Below are 24,737 nucleotides of genomic sequence, written 5' to 3' on the forward strand. Positions count from 1 at the left end.
GACAAAACAGGATTAAACAAGATATGGCTGTGTGCCAAAGTTTATAGATGACCTTCACATGAGACTTCACAGGAATTCCAGTCAAAGTTCAATGGCTGCCACGATGGAGATTAAAAGAAGTGCTGTGACTCACTGATCCAGTTCTAAAGTTCTTCCACAGGGAACGTTGATTTACTTTGTGTTTACTAGCCAACTACATAGCATTAGCAGGTATGTGCAGAAGCTACACACACTAATTCAATAGCAAACAAAGTGACATCTGGACAATCATAATTCCTGAGGATAATTTCATATGGCTTATCATAATGTCTCCATGAAATAGCAATTTGTGTTTGGTAGAGTAATTTCATTGCAGATTTCAGATTTGTGATTGCTTGCATTCCTTCTGATGTTTTGTATTAACAAGGGCTCTAAAATGACATCAGTGTTTCTCAGCGTGGGGCAAAAGAAAAAAAGAAAAGAAAAACGTATTCACATACCACGGTACAATACTGCCTCCTGCTGGTCATTTGAAGATGGAGGAAGTTGAAAGACATTACAGAAAAAGTTATATCATTTTTCCCCTAAAAAAGCCTTTAATCCTCGAGTATCCGGAGAAAAGCCATGAAAACGACCTGTAAGCTCTGTGCGGATCGTACTCACGACCTTCAGAATATTAGACTGATGCGCCGTCTACTGCGCTACATGTGTAAAATTGATTAATCTACACTGCAACAGCAGTTATGTCTGCAACAACTGAGCTTCACTTGACTCTAAAGGCTTCAGTCATCGGAAATCATTGACCTGTTATTATTTGACTATGTGGCCTAATGGATAAGGCGTCTGACTTTGGATCAGAAGGTCAAGGATTTGAGTACTTTCACTTAATATATATAATGTCAAAGGAACTGAGCACTTTACTCCATTCTGAACCAACTCTTGAATACTCTAGGGAATGTTTTTGGGTGCTGATTTCAATTTTGTTGTGCTGACTCCCCCCCAGTGTCAGTTTTCAGTGCAACAAAGTGACAAAAAACAAAAGAAAAATGCGAACCCACCATTTGCTGGAAGGCTTTGAATCCTTATTCTTATCAAGAAATATGTTTCAATTAGGGCTAGGGTTTTCAACCAGGGTTTTTAACTTGGACTAGGCCTTTCAACCAGGGTTTTTAACTTGGGCTCTGCTTTTCAACCAGGGTACTGTTTCTAACTAGAGCTAGAATTGTAATCAAGAATTGTAATCAATGTCGTAAACGAAATCACATCAACTTGAAAATAAAATGCACCAAAAACTGTCATTTTTTTTAACAACCGCAAAAAATTCAACTACCGCCCTTGCTTGCAAAAACTACATTTCCCAGAGTTCTTTTGAAGCAAGAAAACACGCTTATTTATTTACTGCTGAAGATAAAAAAAAAGAATCAAACTTTCAAATCAAATTGACTTCCAAAATGTCGTTTTTGTGTCAGAAATTATTAAAAAATTAAGAACATAATTCGGCAAATTTTTCGCACATATGACAAAGCGGAAGTCGCTTCAACTTCCTTTCCTCCATTCGGTGAGTGCGTGTTCGCCTCGCATTTTCGTTGACTCTTGAGCATATTGGCTAAAAATCGGTACTTTTCATAGCACAGCAACAAACATCAATCGTATAACATTTAATCGTTTGGTATTTTTCAGATTGCAACCATGGGTCGCCGACCAGCTCGGTGGTAAGTTGTCCATTTTTGACGTGTCGGGGCCACAGTAAAATGGCAGCGGCTTCCACCCCGCGACATGTGGACTGTGCCTGCCTACGGGCCTTTTCGTAAAAGTCTGCTGGCCCCTTTTCCTCCTCAAGTCCTCACTTGCTGTGGCACTGTTCCGTTATAGCCTTTTTGTTGCCATCTCTTTTTACCATTTCGTGACTCTAGCTTGATAGAAAACTATTTAGACGGCGTCACCTAGCACAAAGCTAACGCTCCGCTAGCATACCGGTGTTAGACGCCACAGCTTATTGGAGTTTTCAAACTTTACTATCAGCGTTGTTACTTATATGTACAACCGTATTTCCGCTTCATTTGATATCACTATGGTACTTTAATTTAGACTACATTGTATTGATTTTTCTCCGTTAATGTTGAGTAGCCTTAGTATAGATCAGCGTCAAACTTGTTATAACTATTTAAAAGAACGTTTTACACATCTCATATCTTTGCTTTGGGGAAATTAGTTATGGGATGACATGGACGTAATGTATGATCACATGAAAGGGTTGTAAAGAGTATTTTTCTTTAATCAAATTAACTATTAGGGCTAATTTTCTTGGGTTGTCTTGTAACTATTAATTGATGACCATCTCATTTGTCCAATGCCTTCTCCACAGCTATAGGTACTGTAAAAACAAACCCTACCCGAAGTCCCGCTTCTGTAGGGGTGTGCCTGGTAAGTGGTTTACCTTCAACTTAAATGTGAATGTCATCGACTTGGGCTGATTAATTATTCAAATAAAAATGGGCCTTGCGTTGTAGTGAAATGCAGTTTTCAAATAGCAAAGGCTTCAGTTTTAGACTCCGCCCCCAAATTCAGCTTCTTTTTTTTAATGTATTATATTTAGCATCTAGATAAGTGTCATTGTTTCATGAAACATTTTGAAATGATAATGTACAGATTTGTTTGCAATATTGTTGTAATGTATCAGTTGATATTCATGCCATACTTGAAAGTTTTGTGATGTTATTGTGAAGGCTTAAAGTCAAAATGTTAACAAGCTAACGACTGCTATTGAAATGGCGGTAGATAAATCAACAGTCAAATGATTGTTTATTGCAGTGCAGATTAATTTATTGCTTTTGTTAAAAAAATTGGAAGACCTTTAATGCAGAATAAAATCACATTTGGATTCTAATAATCGATGTTGGTCTTTGATGATCTGAGAGCCCACCCTGCAGTTTATTAAGCCGACTGGTCTTGCTGAGGTGCATTTCCGGTGTGCAAAGGCTGCAGACATTAAATCTTTGTGTGTGTGTATGCCCTCAGCTGGGAAGTGCTGAGGAATCTAAGGAATCATTGAGACATGTTATGCGAAAATTAGTAGTGTTAAGATTTCTGCCGTTGGGGCCGGTGAGTCACTATTTATTTTGTATATTTTTTTTTTTGCAAGATCCCAAGATCAGGATCTTTGACTTGGGCAGGAAGAAGGCCAAGGTGGATGAGTTCCCCCTGTGCGGCCATATGGTCTCCGATGAGTACGAGCAGCTGTCCTCAGAAGGTGAGAAATGGTCAGACCTCTTTTGCTTTCTTCCCTCACCTCTATGAAGTGTATATTTGTTTTTGTGTTGTGTGAAAACCTAATGCAGCAGCACTTGACTGGTCAAAAGTGTGAAACCACCAATATGCAAATACATAGACTACTTAAGTTAAGGCCGCCTGGGTTGGCTATTTGTGCAGCTCTGGAGGCTGCCCGTATCTGTGCTAACAAGTACATGGTGAAGACATGTGGTAAAGATGGATTCCACATCCGCATGCGTCTGCATCCTTTCCACGTCATCCGCATCAACAAAATGTTGTCCTGTGCCGGAGCTGATAGGTGAGTGATGTTTTGGTGTATTCTTGAGTTTACATAATCCTGAAGCTGAATGGTCCTCTTTCTGCTCTTAGGCTCCAGACAGGAATGCGTGGTGCTTTTGGTAAGCCCCAGGGCACCGTGGCCCGTGTGCACATTGGTCAGGTGATCATGTCTGTGCGCACTAAGGCCCAGAACAAGGAGCATGTGGTTGAAGCCCTGCGCAGAGCCAAGTTCAAGTTCCCTGGCCGCCAGAAGGTATACAGAAGTCATTTTATCAAAGTCAATTGGCGCGTGAGAGCATATTGAACTCTTTCCAATACGCTTAGCACAAAATATTGCAGCTTATTAAGCCGACTGGTCTTGCTGTGGTGCATTTCTGGTGTGCAAAGGCTGCAGACATTAAATCTTTGTGCGTGTGTATGCCCTCAGCTGGGAAGTGCTGAGGTATCTAAGGAATCATTGAGACAAACCAATCTTGATTTACTATTATTGGGGCTTTTTGGTCATTACTATGTTTTTCCTTTTCTCTTCAGATCCATATCTCCAAGAAGTATGGCTTCACCAAGTTTAATGCCTGCGACTTTGATGACATGATGGCTGAGAAGCGTGTTATACCTGATGGCTGTGGGGTGAAGTACATCCCCAGTAAAGGACCTCTGTCCGGCTGGAAGGCCCTCTATACCGTTTAGAGTGTCTGTAGCCTCTCATTGACTACAACCAATAAAAATGGCTTTCAATACAATACGTGTCAAGATTACTCATTTATTGGGTCACAAATACAGGTTGTGTTGTGTACATGGAAAAATGATAGGGACATTGTTTCGGAATAAGTCAGGCGCTTATTCCAAACAAAATAGGAAGCTTTTATGTATTTGGGGGAATTGTAAAAACATTCTGATTTCAGGCGCCTCAAGGTATAGTACTCCTTAGTCCTTTATAAAAGCAGACTAATTGTCTTGTGTTTTAAGCAAAACAGGACTTTCACGGACATGAGGTTGGAGTTAGTTACAACTATATTACACTTCTCTTCTGAAAGGCTGACTAAAACACCAATCCAAATATTCCATAACTCAAAACTGTTGCACACCTTGCTTTGGGGGTGAGTTACAGTGCACGAGTTTAACCTGAATCGCGTTGAAAAGAAAATTAAACGTAAGCGTGATCCTTCATAAAGAATTGTTATAAAATTTACATGGGTAACCAATTTTATGAACTATGTAATGTCTTGCCCTTACATTTTGATTATTTTGTGGCTCAGTAAGGTCACGTGGATTGGCTTAACTCGAACTGAAGTCACCGACGGAGAATAAAATAATGATGAACATTGGAGGGCAATTATCCTCTCCCCCTTTGTTTTTTAACAATAACGATCCACTTACAGTATTCTGGCTGCTATTACCTCTTGATTACTAGTAAATTGAATATATTATTATGTAAGTTTTACATGGAAATGTTTGTCATTTATTTGTATTGCCTCTTGCAAACTGGTTTGTGCAATGTTTTTGCAAGCATGCGTCTGTCTGCCTTTACTGTACAGTATATGCTATGGCATCTTGTAATAACATGTCACATGTTAAAAAGGAATTTAATTGTTATAATGGCTGTGAAGGGACTTGTATGTCAAACAACATCACGCAGTTATCTTAAGGTCGTGTTGATACAACAACCCTATACTTGACAAAGGAAGGAGTAGAGAGTACAGATGTCCATTTTCAAATGTAGCTAGTGGAATAAAAAGTCCTCAGAAAAATAAATAGTACAGTAAAATACAGAACAGTACTGATAAATAAATACAGATACCTAAAAAAAAAAAATCTAAGCATTTGTGTTTACCCTAAGTGCTTACTAATGGTATGTGAATGTTTGTTCAAGCAGAGAAAAGCTTGATGCCATCAGCGTATGAAACCAGAGTTGGAACATGACAGGCGGATTTTACTTTACACAAAGATTGACATAGGTGAATTTCACACCACGCATCTCATTCAGTCAAAGATATGCACAGGGATCGCACATTAGTATGGAGCATTCAGCTCGTAGCAACGGCCGTTCAGTTGGGGAACGCATTCTTCTTGACTGTTTTACCGATGGTGGTGAAGGAACGATACGTTAACGCAACAAGCCAATCGATTACCAACCAATCCTGTTTGGAAGAAAGTTGGCAGGTCTCTGTGTCCAACTTCTTCATGACTTACAGAGTCTTGAGTCAACTGGTTCCCATCCTTCCAGGCCTTTTTCTGGCATGGCTTGGGGACATGGGCTGGAGGAAAAGCCTGATTACATTCCCACTGCTGGGCCTCATGCTATCCCGGCTTGTGGTGTTACTCATGCTGATGTTGGACTGGCCTCTCCAAATTTTGTGGATGGAGGTGATCATCACTGGATTGTGTGGGGGCTCCGCTGTTTTCTGGAGTGGCATCATGACTCTGTTGTCTCTTAGCTCCACGGAGGAGGATCGATCCAAACTCTTGATGAGAGCAGAGCTTCTCAGCGGACTATCTGGTGTTGTGGGTTGCATGACGGCAGGACATTTGTATAATATCTCCAGTCCAACCCTGAGACCGGGTGTTGTCACCTTGCTGCTGTGTTTTCTGCTTCATGCGTCCAGCATGCTCTATGTGATATTCTTCCTTCAGGCAAGTGGTCTTTGGTTTTAACTTTCATTCATTCATTCTATATTTCTGCTTTATCTTTTGTACACAATTACAATCATTGCATGATGGATAATAAAATGAAACAATTCCATGCAGGTAGGAGCATTGTGTGATAATAGGACCTCGAGTAAAGCCAACGACGACACCGCACGTGACCGTTCGCACAAAGTCATAAACATAGCGCTGTTGTGGGTGTCAGGACTCCTCTACAATGCTGTAGATTCTTCAACCAGAAATATCCTGGTCTTATTTCAATTAATGGAGCCTCTTCACTGGAACGTAACCCAGGTGAGTCCATTTTGAATTACTTCCTTGCTGCCGCATCATTTATGTTTGTGCTCAAAATGAAATCATCTCAAATGCATGTATGGAGTTAAATTCACAATTACATTGAAAACTAGAATGTGCTACCTCAAACATTTCAAGAATATGCTTCTTAGATTGTTCTATTTTTGTGTCTGAGGTGTGTTGTCCTGATTATCTTTCTGAGACAGTCAGGAATATGCTAACTTTCTAAAGAATGGTCAGAATGAACCCGATTGTTGGTATTGTATCTGGCTTCCTTCAGATGAGCTACGGGAATGCCTCTGGCTTCCTTATTACGCTCTCAAGCTTCCTGAGTTCCATAATTTTGTCAAGGTGGCTCAGCGATAGCTCTTTGATCACTATCGGATTGCTCTCCAATGCCGCCAGCATGCTTCCCATGGCTTTTGCCACCACTGCATACATGTTCTTCATCGGTAAGTTATTTGGGACCATGATTACTCCACCAATAAAACCACACATCTTATTAATATACTTTTTCTCCATCTTATGCAACAATAACTGGTGTATTTTCAAAGGTTGTGATCCAAAGATTAACACCAGGCCTTTCTCTCTAGCCCGGGCACTGGCACTCTTCTCCCTGATGCCAGTTCCGTTGATCTGTTCTCTACTGTCTCAACAAGTGCATAGTTCTTCATACAGTAAGTTATTTATTTGTCACCTGGAGTGGGTTTTATTCAGGTACTCTGTTTTGCTCAAAATTGTCCAAAAGTGGAAATGGGAGTGTGATTGCTGTGCGAGTTCTCCGACGTAATCTGATTCCCCAAGTGAATCGTTGGATGATAATGTAATATTGATTCAAAAACAGTACTCCTTTCACCATGTCTCCTCTCATTCCCAGGTAAAGTCCTCATCTCTTTGCAGCTGTCTTTAAAAATGTCCAGTGCGGGAACTAACCTCCTCTACGCCAAGATTTACCAAGAGACTTTGACTTGGTTTCCTGGCTTTGTCCTGATACTTTCCAGCTTGATCTCCATTGTGGCCATCATACCCATAAGGTAGCCTGCATGCATGATGTACACCAGGGGCGTCAAACTAATGTTCATAGTCATGGTTTCCTTCGAAGGGCCATTATAACCGTCAAAGCCTTATATTGTATACAGTATAGGCTACACAACAAACTGATGAATAATTAGCTTTAAAATCAGAGTAGTAAAAACTGTTAAATCATTTTTAAAATGAATGGAAATAGAAATTGCTAGCAATAACTTGAACTCAATTTTTTATTTAGTATTGACACATGAAGTCGATGTACAATTTGTCTTTGCGGGCCACATAAAATTATGTGGTGGGTCATGTCTGGACCCCGGGTCTTGAGTTTGACACTTGATGTACACAAACAAACACACAGTGGGCTGTTTGTCTATTTGCCGAGTTGAGAGATGATTAATAAGGACCATTGCACAATCTTTGGCCGTGCCCAGTATTGTATAAACATTTGGAATGTCCCGAAGTAGAAAGAATTCACCGCCCTACTAAGTAGTAGAGGTTAAACAGGTGGATCAAGGAACGCAGCAGCTGTCGATGACAGAAATACTGTAGCTACCCGGCCTAAAACAAGTGTTAGTCACATTGGTAACAATCTGGAGTGAGCACGAGTGACAGTATCACAATCTAATGTTTGCACAAGACACACCTGACTATTTCCAGAACAATATTTTAGGACTAAAGTCCACAAGCATGTGTCTGCTTTAAAGGCAGTAGCTTATAACTCTTTTCTACATCTTTCCTTCCAGAATATTTGACAGCGGACTGTCTGTCGGGTGCACCTACCAGGTCATTACAGATGAAGAGGTTGGTCAGCGTGACCTTTTACTTGAGATGAAAGAACCCAGTGACAACAAACTTATTTCCAAGTAGGCTCTTTCCTGTGTTCAACAAGGAAACAGAATGAAAACAATAATTTATTTTTGGAAAAATACTTTCTAATCAGGGTTTAAATGTCATTCACTGCCAACCCAGTTAATATTGGACTTGGATGTCTAAAATGGGTTTAAATGTCATTAAAAGAGAAAAAGTGGTATGAGGGAAGTGGCAGCTAATAAATTGTGGTGCTTCAAATATTGTTGTTTTAATACAAGTTGTGTTTTAAAATGTATGTAAATAGATATACGTCTGTATAATGTATTTTATTTATTGTTACAATCCCTCAAAAGGAAATTCAGCTTAGATGCTTTGGTGCCTTGCTTAATAGGTGGCCAGCAAGGTGACACGCAACTATAGTTATTGTTCTTTTTTTTGTACACTTGAACTGACTTGAACTGTAACCTCAGTTTCAAAACCCAAGTCCTTAGTTTTATTTTTAACATAACAAACAATATCGAACTAATTCACTTATTTGGTTTGATTGTTTTTTTTTTTAACCAGTATGCATTATTGTTTTATTTTATTTTTTTTATGTGCGACATTTAGTTGATGATTACGTCTCTTTCAAATAAACATGTTCTATAAGCATTTTATAGTGTACAATTGAATACACTTGATTAGGAATTACCCCACTGAATGTAATTATAGGGAAAAGTGACACTCACTTTCCGCGGAGCAAAGCTGTGGCATGTCTGTTGTGTAGATTCAGCAAGTCGCAAGAAGTCCCACCCACAGGAAAGCGCCCGTCATGCCGTGCAGGCTTCATGTTTCACAAAGGAGGAAGCCGTCTGAAGAACACAACCAAACTTGGTATGCTGCTATTTTCATTTTTTTATTAGACATTCTCATTGCTGAAGTGTTACACATAGATCAGAAAATGTCTGCTTTAGGATTGTGTGTGCGTGTGAGAGAGATTTGGGGACAAATAAAGAGTCTCAGCAATCCTAAATTCAAGCATGAACTTGTCTCACCAATGTTCTGAGCGGCTTGCAGGTCGCCAGATTTAGAATTTTTGAATACGAGACGCTTACAAAATGTGTCATTGGATTGCTGCACAATCAACAGGAATAATTTACTCTCATTTAGCAAGGTTGACCTTCAAATATTTGGATTAAAACCGCAGCCTTTTTATTAGTGAAGGAATGGGGTCGAAATACTGATTGGCTATGGCTTTTGCCGTGAGGCGCGGATAGCGTGCTTCCCAAATTGTGGAATAAAAATCCAATTTTAGGTACACTTATACATTTCTATAAATATATATGACCATGACATGACTAAATGTAAAATAGAGTGGATAATAATAATACATAAGTAAATAATGAATTGTTATTTATTGGCAAGTAAATTATAATTAACTTACCAATCATTCTAAAAAATCTGTCTTATCCAATATTTTTTTTTCATTTTATTTATGAAACAAAATGCTGTTTTTTGACATTAATATATTTATTGTATTATCTATAATAAAGTCACAAAAACTTTAAGTGATAAAAAAAAAAACAAGATAAAATTACTTTAATTCAGCAAGAAATATGCTATATTAGCACAACGCATATTAGTCTTGATAAAATGCATGGATGGCTTGAATGAAAAACCTTTGCCCCCTTCCCCCCTTTGTATATGACTTGCATTGTATCATACTAGAACATGAGACGTTTCTCAGTGTGGTCCATTCTAGTAACCCCTGACATCAAACTTATTATTAATTTTGTGTATGACAATGTATTGGGTTATGCAATATTAGGACTGTTGCGTGGCTTTCCTATTGCATTTAGTTCCCCATGACTTAGGCAACAAAATAGCACTTCCGGGCGTGCTGCGTCCAAAGATAAGAAACGTTCCACCCAGCTGCGTGGCTGTATGCCATGTATGGCGTTGTTTACTTTGTGTCCTTTTAAAAGCGATAAAATACATACTGGTGCTTTACATTGGAAGGTAAAGCTCAAGGAAAAATAACGCAAAGTTACATACTAGCACACACACACACCCAAGGAATTGTATATTGCTCCTCCCATCGTCATTTGTTTCTACGCAACCAACAAATGTTTAAATCTTACAAAATCATCTTTGTTTGTTTCTCTTCCAGCGATGACAATGCGGCACTTCTTTCTCCTCCTGCTTCCTTGTATTAAGGTGTGTGGCGTTCAGGGCGCTTCAGATTTCAGAATCTGTGCCTTCAACCTTCATCATTTTGGGGAATCCAAAACCAAGAAGCAGGATGTCATGCAGATGTATGCTAAGGTAAAGCATGCATGGGCTTCACATGACGCTTTCACTGACTTTCATAGTTTTGAACATTCTGGCGCCTCCACTCCATTATATTTTAGATTGACATTGACCTTTGGTGCCCTTGTCATGGTCTAAGGCGCTTTTAACATCTGATTAAAGTGCTTATTCTCCATATCTGTAATATCTGGGTGTCGCTTTAAGGGACTTATTTCTTTGACCACCTCTTGCAGATCATAACGCGGTGCGATGTGAGTCTGCTTCAGGAAGTGAGAGACAACAAAGAAAAAGCTTTGCCCCAGTTGCTCGAGCATATTAACAAGTGATTGAATCATTAAACACACACCTATGCATTCACACAGACGTTTGGATTAACATTTCGACCCTGTTTTCAGCTATGACCGTAATCATGCGTATAAAGCCGTGGCGAGTGAGAGGTTGGGCCGGTCTGAAACATACCAGGAGCAGTATGTGTTTGTCTACAGGTGAGCAACACACACAATAGAAATGACACATTATTGTGTAATGTACCAAATGTCACACAAGTGCCATGTGTGCAGGGCTGATACAGTGTCAGTGACGGGCCAGTATCAGTACCCTGACACTAGGCCAGGAGATGTTGATGCCTTCTCCAGAGAGCCGTTTGTGGTCCGCTTCAAAGCTCCAAAGACAGGTCTGCCGCCAGGAAAAAAAAAAATCTAAAAAATGTCTACACGTGTTTGTTTTCTTACACCACTTGTGTCTTCAGCGATAAAGGAGTTTGTCCTCATCCCGCAACACACCAGTCCGGCTAACGTCTCAAGGGAGCTTGATGCACTTTATGATGTTTTGCAACATGTGAGGATGATGTGGAAAACTGATGTAAGTGGTCACGTTGATCCATTTATTCGTCCGTCCATCCATCCATAATTGTCTGCTTTTAACAGAATATAATGCTTCTTGGGGACTTCAATGCCGATTGTGCCTACCTTTCCAAGAGGAGTCGCGGGAAATTACGCTTGTTCCAAGACAAGAGTCTGTCGTGGTTGATGCCGGAGAAGACTGACACCACCGTTCGAGAGAGCACATCTTGCGCCTATGACAGGTAAATGTATTACAAGTGTATATGCAAATTATCACATTTTAATGAAATGATGGTAATTAATTGCGATCCTTTCCTTTGTGCCTCCTCAGAATGGTTGTGCACGGTGAAGCGTTTGCCAAGGCGGTTGTACCCTTTTCAGGAAAGCCATTTAACTTTCAAATGGAATATCGTCTCTCAGAAGAAGAGGTAACCAACTGGTTGTGCGTTTTTAAATTGAATGTGAATTTTTCACTCATAATAATGTACAATCTACAAATTTGAGACAAACTAGAAGATTACACTGGTCAACAAATGTTGTACTTGTTGTTCAGTGGTTTCTCTTTCCAACTCAGGCACTCAAGGTGAGTGACCATTACCCCATTGAGGTCCTCCTGAAGAATTGCGCATCAAAAGTGTCCTTTAGCATCTTCATTATCTCACTTCTTCTATTCATCAGCAGGTAAATGAAGCCTCGTTGGTTTCTGGTAAAACACGGTAAACTGTCTGACCTCAGAAATCCTTGATTTCTTGCTATGACATCAATGCCGGAAGTGTGAGCTTTTTTTTTTTTTTTTTTGTCTTCTTATTTACCAAGCAGGATTGGGAACGTTCAGACTTTAATAGTGTGACACTGTCTTTTTACAGCAGTCAAAACAAGGCTCATGGTAATATAGTATTAGCAGTGTTATTTATAAGTTTCTTAAAATATGTAAGGAGTAAAATCATAGAATTTATATGATGTATAATAATTACATTACTCATGAAATGTACGCTAATTGCTTTTTTATTCAAAATGTTTTTTACCACACATCTCCCAGTAATTAAATGTAAAGCTTAAGATGTGCGTTATGCACCGGTTGTCTTTCATATTGGAAGGATTCACTTTAAAGCAATGTTTGCTTTGTGTTTGTATATCCATACACTATATCCATAGAAATCAATAAACAAGATTGCTTATAAATGTTCAGACGTTGCACAGTTTTGTTAGAGTACATGAAAATACACAGAAATGATTCAGAGGTTTGGAGATCGCCACCATATCAGGTTAACCTGCTCGGGAAACGAGGAAAGAAGCAAAGGTAAATCAGAAGCATATGAAGTTTTGTACTGAACTAAAAAAAAAAAAAAAAAAAAAAAAATTATACAAGTTATCAAGAAGGTTTCAAGATGAAGGTTTCAAAAGGTTTCAAGATTACGATTACGCATCATTTACAAAATTTCTCCATTGTGCATATGGAGATATTACAATAGAAAATAAAGATCAAGCCTTCACTACATTAACACAGTCACTGAGTCACTGAATACATACTTGCTTATAACTAGATTAAAACTCATTATGTTTATTCATTTTTTGTTTTATTTAATGATTTATATACTTGTTTATTTTCAATACAGCATGATTTATATTTACGTCTCTATTAAAAAGAAGACAATGCTTGATAACTAAATTCAAATTAATGAGACAAAACAAGATTACTTTCATTTACCAGTTGTGTTCTGTTCTACTTTTCGAGAATTATCAACACGTATTCGTGAAAGGACAAAGAGATTCGGAGGTATTACATTTTTTTTTAAAAAAAAAGTAAAAAAATGTCGAGGTAGATTTGGTGTCAAAGGTTTTGTACTTGAAAAAATAAAACTTGAATCTGAAAATAAACGTGCTGAGCTTATATAAATAAAACAATGTATTCCAGATAAAATAACTTGTTTGAACGTTTTTTCGAGTTGAAAATAGTTTTGCTTGGCCTTGGTAATTTTTTGGAATAAACTATTTTCAGGTTTCACCTCAATTTATTTTTCAAGATTTGAGGTCTTATTTTTTTCCATTGCATGTTTTATATTTTCAGATTCACATTTTTTTTTTCAGGTTCAACTCTTGTTTTTTTCAAATTGGGATATTTTTCTTCCGGATTCAAATCTTTTAGAGTTCCACATTTATGACCCGGGAGTGGCAGGAACTGGAACGCCGAGCTTTCACAGTAAAACAAATGGAACTTGACACCTGACATTGACAGCCTTAGAATTGATGATGCCTGTGACAAATCTATATTAAAATACCCATTTTCGATCGATTTAGCCACATTTTTCAGTTCAGACGGCTCTGTTTATGTGTATATATGTACTGATGTCTGTTGCTGAAGTCTGGATTCAACTCGCGCCCGTGGGTCATGACGTTACCCAATCAGCATAGTGTGACTTGTTTCCATTTCGCAGTTGCGAAGAAATAACGAAAGCGAAATATTCCATGGCTGACACAATATCTCGATGAAAAACAAGTAAGTTACTCCCCATACTAGTGTGTTCGATTTGACGTATTTCATTTACTAGCTTGCGTGAAGAAACATGCAGTCAAAGCTATTTTTCTCTGGTGCTTTTCCGCCCGTCACAGCCTGCCCGTTTACAGTTTAACAATGCGCAAATGGTCAAAGGACAACGAAGTCTCGCAACTCCATGAAGAGTAAAGTAGAATGTATATATTTACACTTAATGGTACTGTTTTCTGTAAGTGAGCTTAAATACATTATACAGAAAAACGTCCAATAGCGATTACGGGGAGTTTTATTCCTTTCTTCCTCTCCACCCTTGTCGTCCTTCTTTCTTCCTCTCCACCCTTGTCGTCCTTCTGAGCACGATGATTCGTCTACGTGTGGAAACAAAGTGTTGCGACAATTTAAGTCAAGACTTGAGACACGCATATTTCTCATCAAACGATGCTCAGACACTTCTTAATGTTGATTTACAACAGCAAAAGCATTTTTGACAAGCGCCCTCAATAAAACGATGTTTTTCTAGCTACTGACGAATTCAATATAAAATAAATTTCAGCACTGTTCTGTTGATACGGTCGTTTTCTGTACAGTCAGTAAATCATAGAATGGCTGCAGAAATGAGCTTTAGCAAGTTGAACGTGCAAGTTACCCTTCACGGCTAAGAAACGCGAGTCCAGACACGAGAAAAAAAAAAAGTTGCACAAAATGAAATCATATCCAGTCGTTTTGATAAAGACTCATTGTAAGTATATGAAAAAGAGTCACTTACCGTTGTCTTCTACGTGTGTTCAAATAAGCGTAAGCGCGTGTAATGAACATATTTCTGGGAGGACGCTAATATTATGGGTGGATGAGCAGATTTGACATCATTGCGATGTCATTCATGATCAATCTATTCAGGAAGAATTTTGTGCAGGTATGGTCCATTCCTCTCTTGTGCACCGTGGTTGGATTGACAACGTGCGTGTGCGACCAAGGGGGTGGGGTTGGGGGTGGGAGGTTCCTGCGAGTGAGAAGGCAAGTTTCAAAATAAATGTCTACAAGTACATGCTCTGAACATCTATGCCTTTGTTTAAAACATAAGTATATACAGATGTTGCATTTGAAAATGCGTTTGCACATGTAAACTGCCTTAAGAAATTTCACAATGCACATTTGAAAACAGTTCATCATTATCACTCCAACCACTCCAGTTCTGCAAATGGGAAGCTTAAATAAGAGCTAATGAAGCATTTCAAAAATAAATTCTTTTGAATTCCAGTTATCACCAGTTCGCCAGTCTTCTGCGGATTCTAATGCAATTTCACTTCTAGGAGGTATTAAAATGGATTTTTATTAACTTTTAAAATGTTTTCTTATTTTCCAGATCTATCTGATTTGAAATCATTTAACATTTTCAACCCGGAGAAAGCATCCGAAGCAGAATGGTGTTGGCAAATAAACTGAACTTTCATCGTGTGCTGGTAAAACAAACTGACTAAATGAATTCATATTAGTATCAAGCTTTTCTATCCTTTATCAATGATTGATTTGAACCCATGGGCTGTTTTGATTGGATAAGTTGAAAGATTACACAAAAACAACCGCAAGTGTAATTTTCCTCATTTTATTGAATCTCATTGTTTATACAGTACAGTGGTAACCTCTAAATATGCTAAAGCCCCTTCTAATGATGTAAAAATATTGCTCTGATGTGATGTGTAATCGAACGCTGGTAAAAGTGTTGACATTCATCTGTCACCTACAAATAATTTTGTATTTGTTCCTTTTTTAAAATATTAGTAATAAGTAGCAGATTCGATTATTATCATTATGGATAAGCATTTGGCTTTTGATAAATGTAGTTTCATGTCGTGCCTTACATCTAACAATGGGACAACCACAAAGACTGTGAAAACAGTAAATGAAACCACAAATAAATATACATTATTAATATTATATATATTATATTAGGGATGGAATGGATTGCTCTGCTATTTCACATTTGAAACGAGTGGGGGCATTGAGACGAGGTGAGCGGCAAATTGTTGTTTTTTTTCTTTCTTCAAATGCAAGCTCTTGTAAGTGGTTGACTTTTGCTTCGCCTAGCTGATGATGTCATCAGACCGCAGGACATGGTTTCAGCAATCCATGTCCTTCATCTGCTCAAAATTGGGCATTATTACATTCAGAAAGACGTTATTATCGACACAGCCTATTTTATATAGTTCATCAGATTATTATATTTCATTAGATTGTGCCGTGCAGCAATTCTAGTCTGCAAAGCTCGAGTTGAGCTTCGACATGGCTCCAGGCCCACAGTTTCCGTTGCATGAATGACATTTAAAAGTTTTTGATATCACTAAATATTTCTGTTTCCATCATTTCTTATTTAATTCTAATCAGAAATGAAGGGTTAGGGTTGGTCAAGCAGTATTGCCGAACTCTGAGAGTCCATTCTGTCAGTAGACAGTAAGATAAAAAAAAAAAAAGAAAAGCAACAAAACAATTGTGGGTGTCTGATATGTGTATAGTGGGTGCAAAAATGGCAATTTTTGCGCTTTCTCTTTATTATTCCAGCTATAATACGCATCCTGTTGTCTCTCCATAGATCAGCCTGGTCTTTGTCTTCAAATGTCGTGCACTCGAATGTCATCAAACCCACTATCCGCTCAATGACCAGTTATGTTGTCCAAAGTGTCCAATTGGTAAGACAACAACCTTTAGCCGCTCTTTTAGCGGCAGACTTTTGCACCCTCGGTGTCGGAAGGAACGGTTCTGCAGGTCCTACATTCCCTCTGCTGTCAGACTTTACAACATGCGTGGCACCTGATCAAATTCATGTGTTTCGTCTCTACTAGCGGCACTTGTGTTTGTCCTTGTCTGTTATTTACCCTTTTTTGAAATTTTGGCACTTGTTTTATTCTTGCACTCGTATTACTCTTGCACTCATATGCGCTGCTGTGACAAGTGAATTTCCCCACTGTGGGATGAATAAAATTCTATCAAATCAAATATCAATTTTGAGTTAGCTCCAAGATGATTGAAGTAACCTAAAGAGATGTATGAAGGTTTTCTGCAAATTGTGAGTAAAAAAAAAACTTTGCTTTTTAAACAAAGCTGCATGCTCAGTAGCTCCAAGATTTGAGTGATCTTTGCTGCATAAAATAAATACCGTAATTTCCGCACTATTAGGCGCACTTAAAAACTTAAAATTTACAAAAAAAAAAAACACAGTGCGCCTTATAATGCAGAGCACCTTATATATGGATCAATTGATGAATTTGTTGATCTATACTGGTTGTACACAGCGCTCTGCCAAAATGTTTAGTACAACTAGTAAATTACAAGGTTGCATTACTTCCCAGCATTACGGCAACCGTGGTCAGGGGGCGTCACTGAATAGCTGTTGTACCCGCGAAGCTATTTCATTTCAAAATAGGTTGTTCCGTTAATGTTTTCGAGTACATTTACAGATCAATATCCAACTGAATCATAAATAAGCAGCACCAATGTGTTAAATCAGTCTTTAGTCGATTCCGATCACTTTTATGGGAGAGAGTTTGAGAAACGCGATTGTTTACAGGGGGCTGCCACAACACTTAGCTGAGGCTCATGGGAGTCTGCGAACTGAGGCTCATGGGAGTTTGCGGGTGGCTAATGCTATAATGATAGCTGCTATACCCACAAGGCTATTTCATGTCAAAATAGGCTGCTCCGTTAATGTTTCGAGTAATTTTACAGATGGACATGGAAGGGAAACACAGGTAAGCAGTACCAATGTGTTAGATCGAACTTTAGTCAGTTCCGATCATTTTATAGGAGATAGTTTGAGAAACGCGATTGTTTACAGAGGCCTCATTAGTTATTGGCTAGTGGATGCATACCGCAACCCTAGTCAACCTCAGTTTGTTGCAGTATAGCTTCTATTTTATGCACCTTTTAATCCGGTGCGCCCTATATATGAAATAATTTCTAAAATAAAAAATTCAATGCGGGTGCGCCTTATAATCCGGTGCGCATTTTGGTGCGAAAAATACGGTACTCCAATGAATGACTTGTGATGTGATTTTGTTTTTCTATCCTTGTGGACATCTATGCATCTGTCTTTTGCAACAGGAACCTACGTTAGGAGCGACTGCACCGAACGCGGCAGCACATCATGCCGGCCGTGCGTGAACGGAACCTACATGGATAGCACGACTGGGCTCAAAATTTGCTTCCCATGCAAGAACTGCAATGCAGGTAAACCTCATGTCATGTGTTCCACAACCTCAAACATATCCTGATTGGAAGACAAGGCTGTCATACCTTTAGTGGCACGACCGAATTTCTTGATGCTGGAAAACGGTCATCAATGCTCTACCTAACTGGAGGCCACTCTACTCACGTCAGTAAATCCGGTGGAAAGGAATGACCCCCAACTCCAGCGTGGAAGTCTTAAAGGACTATAACAGCTTGTCCTACTGTTGTATCAAAGTCTGGACTCATCCAGTGACTATTGCGGACTGAGCAACTGGGAACCAATGAAAGACCCGACGATAGCCTGGAAGGACAGCTGGCATGACGAAATGACCCCAAATTGGTCTGGCTTGCCACAGGCTAGCTACTCGTTGCAGGAGGAAGCCGGCACCATGTAGTGCACATGTTCCACGCGGCTACGGCTACAAAAACTATAAAAAAGAAGCTACCCTCAGAATCAACTCGAGTGAGGGTGGAACATGACTCATTTGGCGGACAGCACGATAACAAACCCAGGAACAAAAATGGCTACAGGAACGACACCAAGTCTAAGCCAAAAGCTCCAGAGATGGAACTGTGGCTGGGCTGAAGTAAAGTCTCTTAAAGATGGATCCATCGTGGCAAGAGAAAGTGTTTGGCAGGTGTGGAGCTGGGTACTCGCATCCACCACTTCTTCTAATAAAGTCGAGTGGTGATCAGCAGCAGGGTCAAGCTCACAAACTGCACAACATCAGTCCCCCTCTTTCGGAGGAGGAGAAAGAACCGGACCCAAAAGTGGTTTGCGAGCTCAGTCCACTTCAACCCACCGTCAAGAAGAAGATCCAGGGACAAAGACCCCTAATTTGGTGGTCAAAATAACACCAGAGAGGAGAGTGGGGGCGCTGTAATTACCGATCCCTACAAGAACCCACCGGATGCGCTAAAGGTACCGTGGAAATGGATGACACTTTTTTCATCATACCCAGAGTGGAGAAGAGCGGGAGGAGTCCTCATACCGACGGAAAAGAAATCTTCATCCATTCTGGAGAGGAGAATCGTGTCGGTCTTTTGGGTTTATAACATCAAGTCCTACTGTTGAATTTAACAGTGTTTCTTATCTGCTTACATTTCCTTGTTACTTTTCAGATTTTGTCCTCACAATTTCATAATTTCACTTTCTAGAACTTCATAATTCATACATTTTCATAATCAGGCTGATCTGCTTTATATTTGCTTGCATTTTTTCCCCCTCACTTACCTTCTCACTTTCTGCATGTATTTGTTTTGATTATCCAGTCTCCCACGTTCTCCTGCGCAGCTGAGGTACAAACAACATCCCTGCCTGCACAAAATATTGTGTTCACCGCCGTGGTATAAAATCAACAACATTATTATCACTTTATTTATGTTTGAATCTTACTTCAGATCTTTTACTCATCTTTAGGTACATCGATTATCCTGTTGTGTTTGCATCGTCTGATTTCATCTGGTTCCCACGGCCTTCCCTTGTTTGTCGTCACTTTAAATCATCTACGTAGGATCACGGAAACCACTCTGCTACAGTTGTCTCATAATGACAGTAATATCTCGAAATACGTTTCCTCTCAGACTTTGATTTCTCTAATTGCAATCGTTTTACAAACAACTGTTTCCTTACATGGATTCTTTATTAACATGGCACTAAAAACTGGAATGCATGCTTTGTGAAGCAATTCTGTTGATCTGCAGTGCCATGAAAAAGCAATACGCTAGCATACAGCTCTTGTAGTACTGGGAGTTTTCCCACTCTATTGCAAAAATGATTGTTCGGTGAGATAAATAAGATGGACCGTGAGCTTCATTAAGTCACTATAAAGATATTTTTATTAGCAAAACCAGGTTTTCCTTGACAAACATGTAATTTTTCAAGTTATGAATGAAATGCTAGGAAAACATTTGGCCCGGGGTGAACCTAGATTGCCGAACCCTGGCCTAAGGTGACACTTCTCGGATATCGAGTCATACAATACACTACAATGGCGGCGTTTGATACGGTCACATCTCACGGCATTGTCGAGAGAATATTGAAATCGAGATACAGTAATATCGTACCATTTATAGAAAAATGGCCAAATTTGCAAAAAGAGCAAATGATACATAATACTACATGGCATTGTATTTTAGTTCTGGACAAGTTCTAACCTCAATGATTGTATCATTTTGTGTAAGTTGGTTATATGTGTTATTGTCCCTTTCTGACATCGCATTGCTCACCTGTGTTTTTAGGATCTGGTCTAGAGATAAAATTGGAGTGTACCAGGAACTTCGACGCAGTGTGCAAACCGCTGGACGGCTTCTACTGTGTGGACCAAGTTGCGGATGGGTGTATTGAAGCACGAAAACACAAAAACTGTCAACCAGGGCAATACATAAGCCAAAAAGGTTCATTTTCTACTCGCTGCTTGTACTTGTCCACAACTTCATGAAACAAAAGGAAATGACGTACCGTGTTCTTGTTTGTAAAGCTTCTTGTCACGACTCACTCGATACTCAATGATTCTTAAAACGCAGGGTTATTTTTCAAAAGCTATCAGATTTCGTACATAGGATGCGAGCTGCCCTTTGCCTCGTGCCAGGAGAGATGCCGGAGAGTGCACTTGATAATAACATGATTGACATTTCCAGGAACGCCATTTTCAGACACCGTATGTAACGACTGCGTCGGGGAAACGTTTTCAAATGGAACTATTACGTTTTGCCATCCACATAGAAAGTAAGTGAAGCTTCACATCAACTTCCTGATTCATTCAATGTGTCTTGAATTGTTTTTCAAAAATATACTTGTCGTTTCAGATGCGACTCTCAAAGATTTGTCAGAAGACCAGGAAATGCAACAACAGATGTTGAATGTTGGGAAAAACGTATTCATATGGGCCTCATGGGGTCGACTTTATTTCTTCTAATTGTTGTAATTGGTGGCGGTTGCGATATCTTTAGGAGGAAACAGACTGCAAAGGGTAAGTAGATAACATTATGATAAAAAAAAAAAAACACTGGCACTGTAGTTTTACTAATTTGAAATGTCCTTGGCTATTTTTTTTTCTTTTTTTTTTACAGAAATGCAACCAGTGTCAGCGCCCATACAAACATGATGATTTGTATATCATATAATGTTATGTGCCCGCTCTGCATCCATTGTGTCACGGTCGGGTGGAGCATGGAGCAGGACGACCAAGTGCAGCTTGGACCAGGGTTTATTGGTGAACTCAAAAAAGGCAAACTAACAGACTCGGCAACTGACATGACCTAACAAAACCTAACAACAAGACTGACCGAAAAAGACGTGAAACAAAATGACAGGGTGACATTACCAATGACAGCAACTGGAACCAAAAAGACATCATGACGTTAACACTTAACATAAATCCAACACCGAACGACCACAACCAATGATCCGACCGGGAGTGAGGGGCAGACAGGACTTATATACACGACAGGTAACGAGAGGCAAGTGGGAATAATCACACTGATCATGGGCACACAGGAGGGGAGGGGCGAGCACACAGACAGAAACCAAGACAACAGACACATAGTGGAGCAGTTGGGGACGAGACGTGACAGAACCCCCCCCCACAAGGGACGGCTCCCGACGTCCCCCAAAAAAAACTAGGGGAACCAAACCGCACTCGGGTGCGACTTGGGGAACCGAACCGCACTCGGGCGGCGACTTGGGGGACAGAACCGCACTCGGGCGGCGACTTGGGGGACAGAACCACACTCGGGCGGCGACTTGGGGGACAGAACCGCACTCGGGCGGCGACTTGGGGGACAGAACCGCACTCGGGCGGCGACTTGGGGGACAGAACCGCACTCGGGCGGCGACTCGGGGGACAGGACCGCACTCGGGCGGCGACTCGGGAGACAGAACCGCACTCGGGCGGCGACTCGGGGGACAGAACCGCACTCGGGCGGCGACTCGGGGAACCGAACCGCACTCGGGCGGCAACTTGGGGAACCGAACCGCACTCGGGCGGCAACTTGGGGAACCGAACCGCACTCAGGCGGCGAACTGGGGGAGCAAACCGCGCTCGGGCGGCGAACTGGGGGACCGAACCGCACTCTGGCGGGTACTTGGGGAACCTGAACCGCACTCTGGCGGGTACTCTAACATGAACCGCACTCTGGCGGCAACCCTAACATGAACCGCTCTCGGGCGGCAACCCTAACATGAACCGCTCTCGGGCGGCAACCCTAACCTGAACCGCACTCGGGTGGCAACCCTAACCTGAACCGCATTCAGGCGGCAACCCTAACCTGAACCGCACTCGGGCGGCAACCCCAACATGAACCGCAATCTGCGGCAACACAAACATGAACCACACTCGGGCGGCAACCCAAACATAAGGTGCACTCAGATGGCGACTCTGGAAGTCCGTACGGCAATTGGCGGCGACTCTGGAAGTCTGTACCGCGATCGGCGGCAACTCTGAAAATCCGTACCGCGATCGGCGGCATTTCAGAAGGCGTGGTTGTGCGTAGCGGCAGGAGCCATCATGCGCCACAGCAGTGGGAGTGGAGCCAGGTGCAGCTGGCTCAAAGTCGGGCGACAACCGCGGGTCCGGCGTTGCTGGCAAGAAGTCCGACGACGGCCGTGGGTCCAGTGACGCCGGGGTGAGGCCCGATGGTGGCCGCGAGTATGATGGCGTCCGCGGGTCTGGAGTTGCTGGAGCGAAGTCTGGTGGCGGCCGCGGGTTCGGAGTCGCGGGAGCAAGTCCGAGCGCGGCCGTGGGTCTGGCGTCGTGGGAGCGAAGTCCGATGCCGGCCGCGGAGCCCATGGCGCCGGAACAAGTTCGGACGACGATCGGGCTTCGCAGCGGGAGCTGGTGGTGGAGGGGGGTCCAAGCGCTGGTCGTTGTAGTGGTCGGATCATTCTGTCACGGTTGGGTGGAGCATGGAGCAGGACGACCAAGTGCAGCTTGGACCAGGGTTTATTGGTGAACTCAAAAAAGGCAAACTAACAGACTCGGCAACTGACATGACCTAACAAAACCTAACAACAAGACTGACCGAAAAAGACGTGAAACAAAATGACAGGGTGACATTACCAATGACAGCAACTGGAACCAAAAAGACATCATGACGTTAACACTTAACATAAATCCAACACCGAACGACCACAACCAATGATCCGACCGGGAGTGAGGGGCAGACAGGACTTATATACACGACAGGTAACGAGAGGCAAGTGGGAATAATCACACTGATCATGGGCACACAGGAGGGGAGGGGCGAGCACACAGACAGAAACCAAGACAACAGACACATAGTGGAGCAGTTGGGGACGAGACGTGACACATTGCAGCCTGGTCATCCTGGAAGGGGGATCCTCCCATCTGTGGTTTCTTCTCAAGGTTTCCCATTTTTACCCAGTAGGCGTTTTTGAGTTTTTCCTTGCCCTCCTGGGAGTTAAGATCAGGGGTTGTTGAGAATAATTGTCAATTTTTGATACTTGTCAGTGATTTATATTAATGGTGTGCTTAGTTAAATTAATCCATCCTACATTGTGTTGTGTTTTTCTTTGTTCTTCCCGCCCCACTTCCTCAAGTCATCCTGCTGATTTTTATTAACACTCAAACTTGCTGAATACAAATTCTTGAATCTTGAATTTTTAATTAAGGTTTTCCACAGCAAGGTATTCTGTGTTTGTGTGTATGTGTTGAATCAGTGTGAAACTGAACAGATATTTATATTTTTTACCTTCATATTTTTTGTGCATTTTTTGTTTTAAAGTCAACCAATGTTTTTGATTGTTTATAAATAAAATACCAATGTTTTTTTTAACATATTGTTTAAACATTTTTCAATTGTATATATGTTATTACATTTGGTCAATAAACAACACTAAACAACAATTTTCTCAATAAAAAAATCGATGAGGATGATGATAAAACATATTGTCCCGAAGAGTGTATATTATTTAGTCGCAAACCTCCTACTTGAAAGATACTTTTATTTTTTTTATGCAAGTTGAGTGAGTGAGTTACGGAGTTAATATTACGGCTGTTGTCATTTTGATTGCGCTCTTGTCTTTAACAGAAAACTAAAATGTCAAATTTTATTAAGTAGTGATCAGACTTCACAGTAGTGTATGGCACTACTGTTATATTATCTGTGTAAGAGAAATCGCATCTTAACATTTTAATCATAAGAATGCTTACTTATTTCAAAGTGCTTTCAGAGCCTTTTATCGGGAAAATATGGAAGACCAGGACAATCTAATATTAAAAAAAAAATGAAAACAGTGAAATTAGCCTTGTGTTTTTCTTTGTTTTTCCTGCCCCTCCTCCTCAAGTCATCCTGCTGATTTTTATTCACGCTCAAATATGGCGAATAAAAATTCCTGAATCTTTAATTAAGGTTTTCCAAAGCAAGGTTACTTGTGTTTGTGTGTATGTGTTGAATCAGAGTGAAATTGAACAGTTCATTATATTTTTTACGTTCATATTTTTTGTGCATCCATCCATAATTTTCTGCTTTTAACAGTATATATGGAATTGTGCAAATATGGCCACAAAATTTCATCTCGGCACTGACTTTGGCCGTGTACAGCCATCGGTAATCTTCTCTATCAA

General features: G+C 40.6%; 4 protein-coding genes, 2 long non-coding RNA genes and 2 other non-coding genes across 10 annotated transcripts; 7 read left to right on the forward strand and 1 right to left on the reverse strand.

Annotated features, from left to right (window-relative positions):
• Positions 1 to 1,545: 1,545 nt before the first annotated feature.
• rpl10 (ribosomal protein L10) lies at positions 1,546 to 4,268 on the forward strand. Its single transcript, XM_049752448.2, has 6 exons — positions 1,546 to 1,691; positions 2,345 to 2,403; positions 3,122 to 3,229; positions 3,409 to 3,547; positions 3,619 to 3,781; positions 4,060 to 4,268. The coding sequence occupies exons 1-6, from the start codon at positions 1,669 to 1,671 to the stop codon at positions 4,213 to 4,215; spliced, it is 648 nt and encodes a 215-aa protein (XP_049608405.1). The 5' UTR covers positions 1,546 to 1,668; the 3' UTR covers positions 4,216 to 4,268.
• Positions 2,904 to 3,038, forward strand: LOC125989522 (small nucleolar RNA SNORA70). Its single transcript, XR_007488699.1, has one exon. It is a non-coding gene; the product is annotated as a small nucleolar RNA SNORA70 (small nucleolar RNA).
• LOC125987890 (uncharacterized) lies at positions 3,616 to 14,893 on the reverse strand. The gene is made up of 3 exons (XR_007488176.2): positions 14,696 to 14,893; positions 9,033 to 14,297; positions 3,616 to 8,369 (listed from the first exon to the last, which is right to left on the reverse strand). It is a non-coding gene; the product is annotated as an uncharacterized lncRNA (long non-coding RNA).
• LOC125989523 (small nucleolar RNA SNORA70) lies at positions 3,862 to 3,996 on the forward strand. The gene has a single exon (XR_007488700.1). It is a non-coding gene; the product is annotated as a small nucleolar RNA SNORA70 (small nucleolar RNA).
• LOC125987867 (solute carrier family 46 member 2-like) lies at positions 5,521 to 8,386 on the forward strand. The gene is made up of 6 exons (XM_049752425.2): positions 5,521 to 6,163; positions 6,278 to 6,465; positions 6,746 to 6,917; positions 7,059 to 7,142; positions 7,343 to 7,499; positions 8,238 to 8,386. The coding sequence occupies exons 1-6, from the start codon at positions 5,521 to 5,523 to the stop codon at positions 8,359 to 8,361; spliced, it is 1,368 nt and encodes a 455-aa protein (XP_049608382.1). The 3' UTR covers positions 8,362 to 8,386.
• On the forward strand, positions 9,045 to 12,623 carry dnase1l1 (deoxyribonuclease I-like 1). The gene is made up of 9 exons (XM_068649177.1): positions 9,045 to 9,177; positions 10,454 to 10,608; positions 10,827 to 10,915; positions 10,989 to 11,078; positions 11,154 to 11,266; positions 11,342 to 11,454; positions 11,520 to 11,677; positions 11,767 to 11,863; positions 12,010 to 12,623. Exons 1-9 carry the CDS (start codon positions 9,132 to 9,134, stop codon positions 12,118 to 12,120), a joined length of 972 nt encoding a protein of 323 aa, XP_068505278.1. The 5' UTR covers positions 9,045 to 9,131; the 3' UTR covers positions 12,121 to 12,623.
• LOC125987878 (tumor necrosis factor receptor superfamily member 14-like) lies at positions 13,787 to 24,057 on the forward strand. 3 transcript variants are annotated; one of them, XM_049752445.1, is made up of 9 exons: positions 13,787 to 13,932; positions 15,293 to 15,389; positions 16,517 to 16,613; positions 18,025 to 18,150; positions 20,392 to 20,547; positions 20,791 to 20,878; positions 20,959 to 21,122; positions 21,223 to 21,298; positions 23,460 to 24,057. In XM_049752445.1, exons 2-8 carry the CDS (start codon positions 15,351 to 15,353, stop codon positions 21,255 to 21,257), a joined length of 705 nt encoding a protein of 234 aa, XP_049608402.1. In that variant the 5' UTR covers positions 13,787 to 13,932; positions 15,293 to 15,350; the 3' UTR covers positions 21,258 to 21,298; positions 23,460 to 24,057. The 3 variants fall into 3 exon arrangements, with proteins under 3 accessions (XP_049608402.1, XP_049608401.1, XP_049608403.1); XM_049752444.1 differs by having other exon boundaries at positions 21,223 to 24,057; XM_049752446.2 differs by lacking the exon at positions 13,787 to 13,932 and adding an exon at positions 14,895 to 14,943 and having other exon boundaries at positions 21,223 to 24,057.
• Positions 19,108 to 20,012, forward strand: LOC125987891 (uncharacterized). Its single transcript, XR_011085952.1, has 2 exons — positions 19,108 to 19,497; positions 19,571 to 20,012. It is a non-coding gene; the product is annotated as an uncharacterized lncRNA (long non-coding RNA).
• Positions 24,058 to 24,737: the final 680 nt, after the last annotated feature.

This window comes from Syngnathus scovelli, chromosome 2 (assembly GCF_024217435.2).
Source record: "Syngnathus scovelli strain Florida chromosome 2, RoL_Ssco_1.2, whole genome shotgun sequence".
NCBI lineage: Eukaryota > Metazoa > Chordata > Actinopteri > Syngnathiformes > Syngnathidae > Syngnathus > Syngnathus scovelli.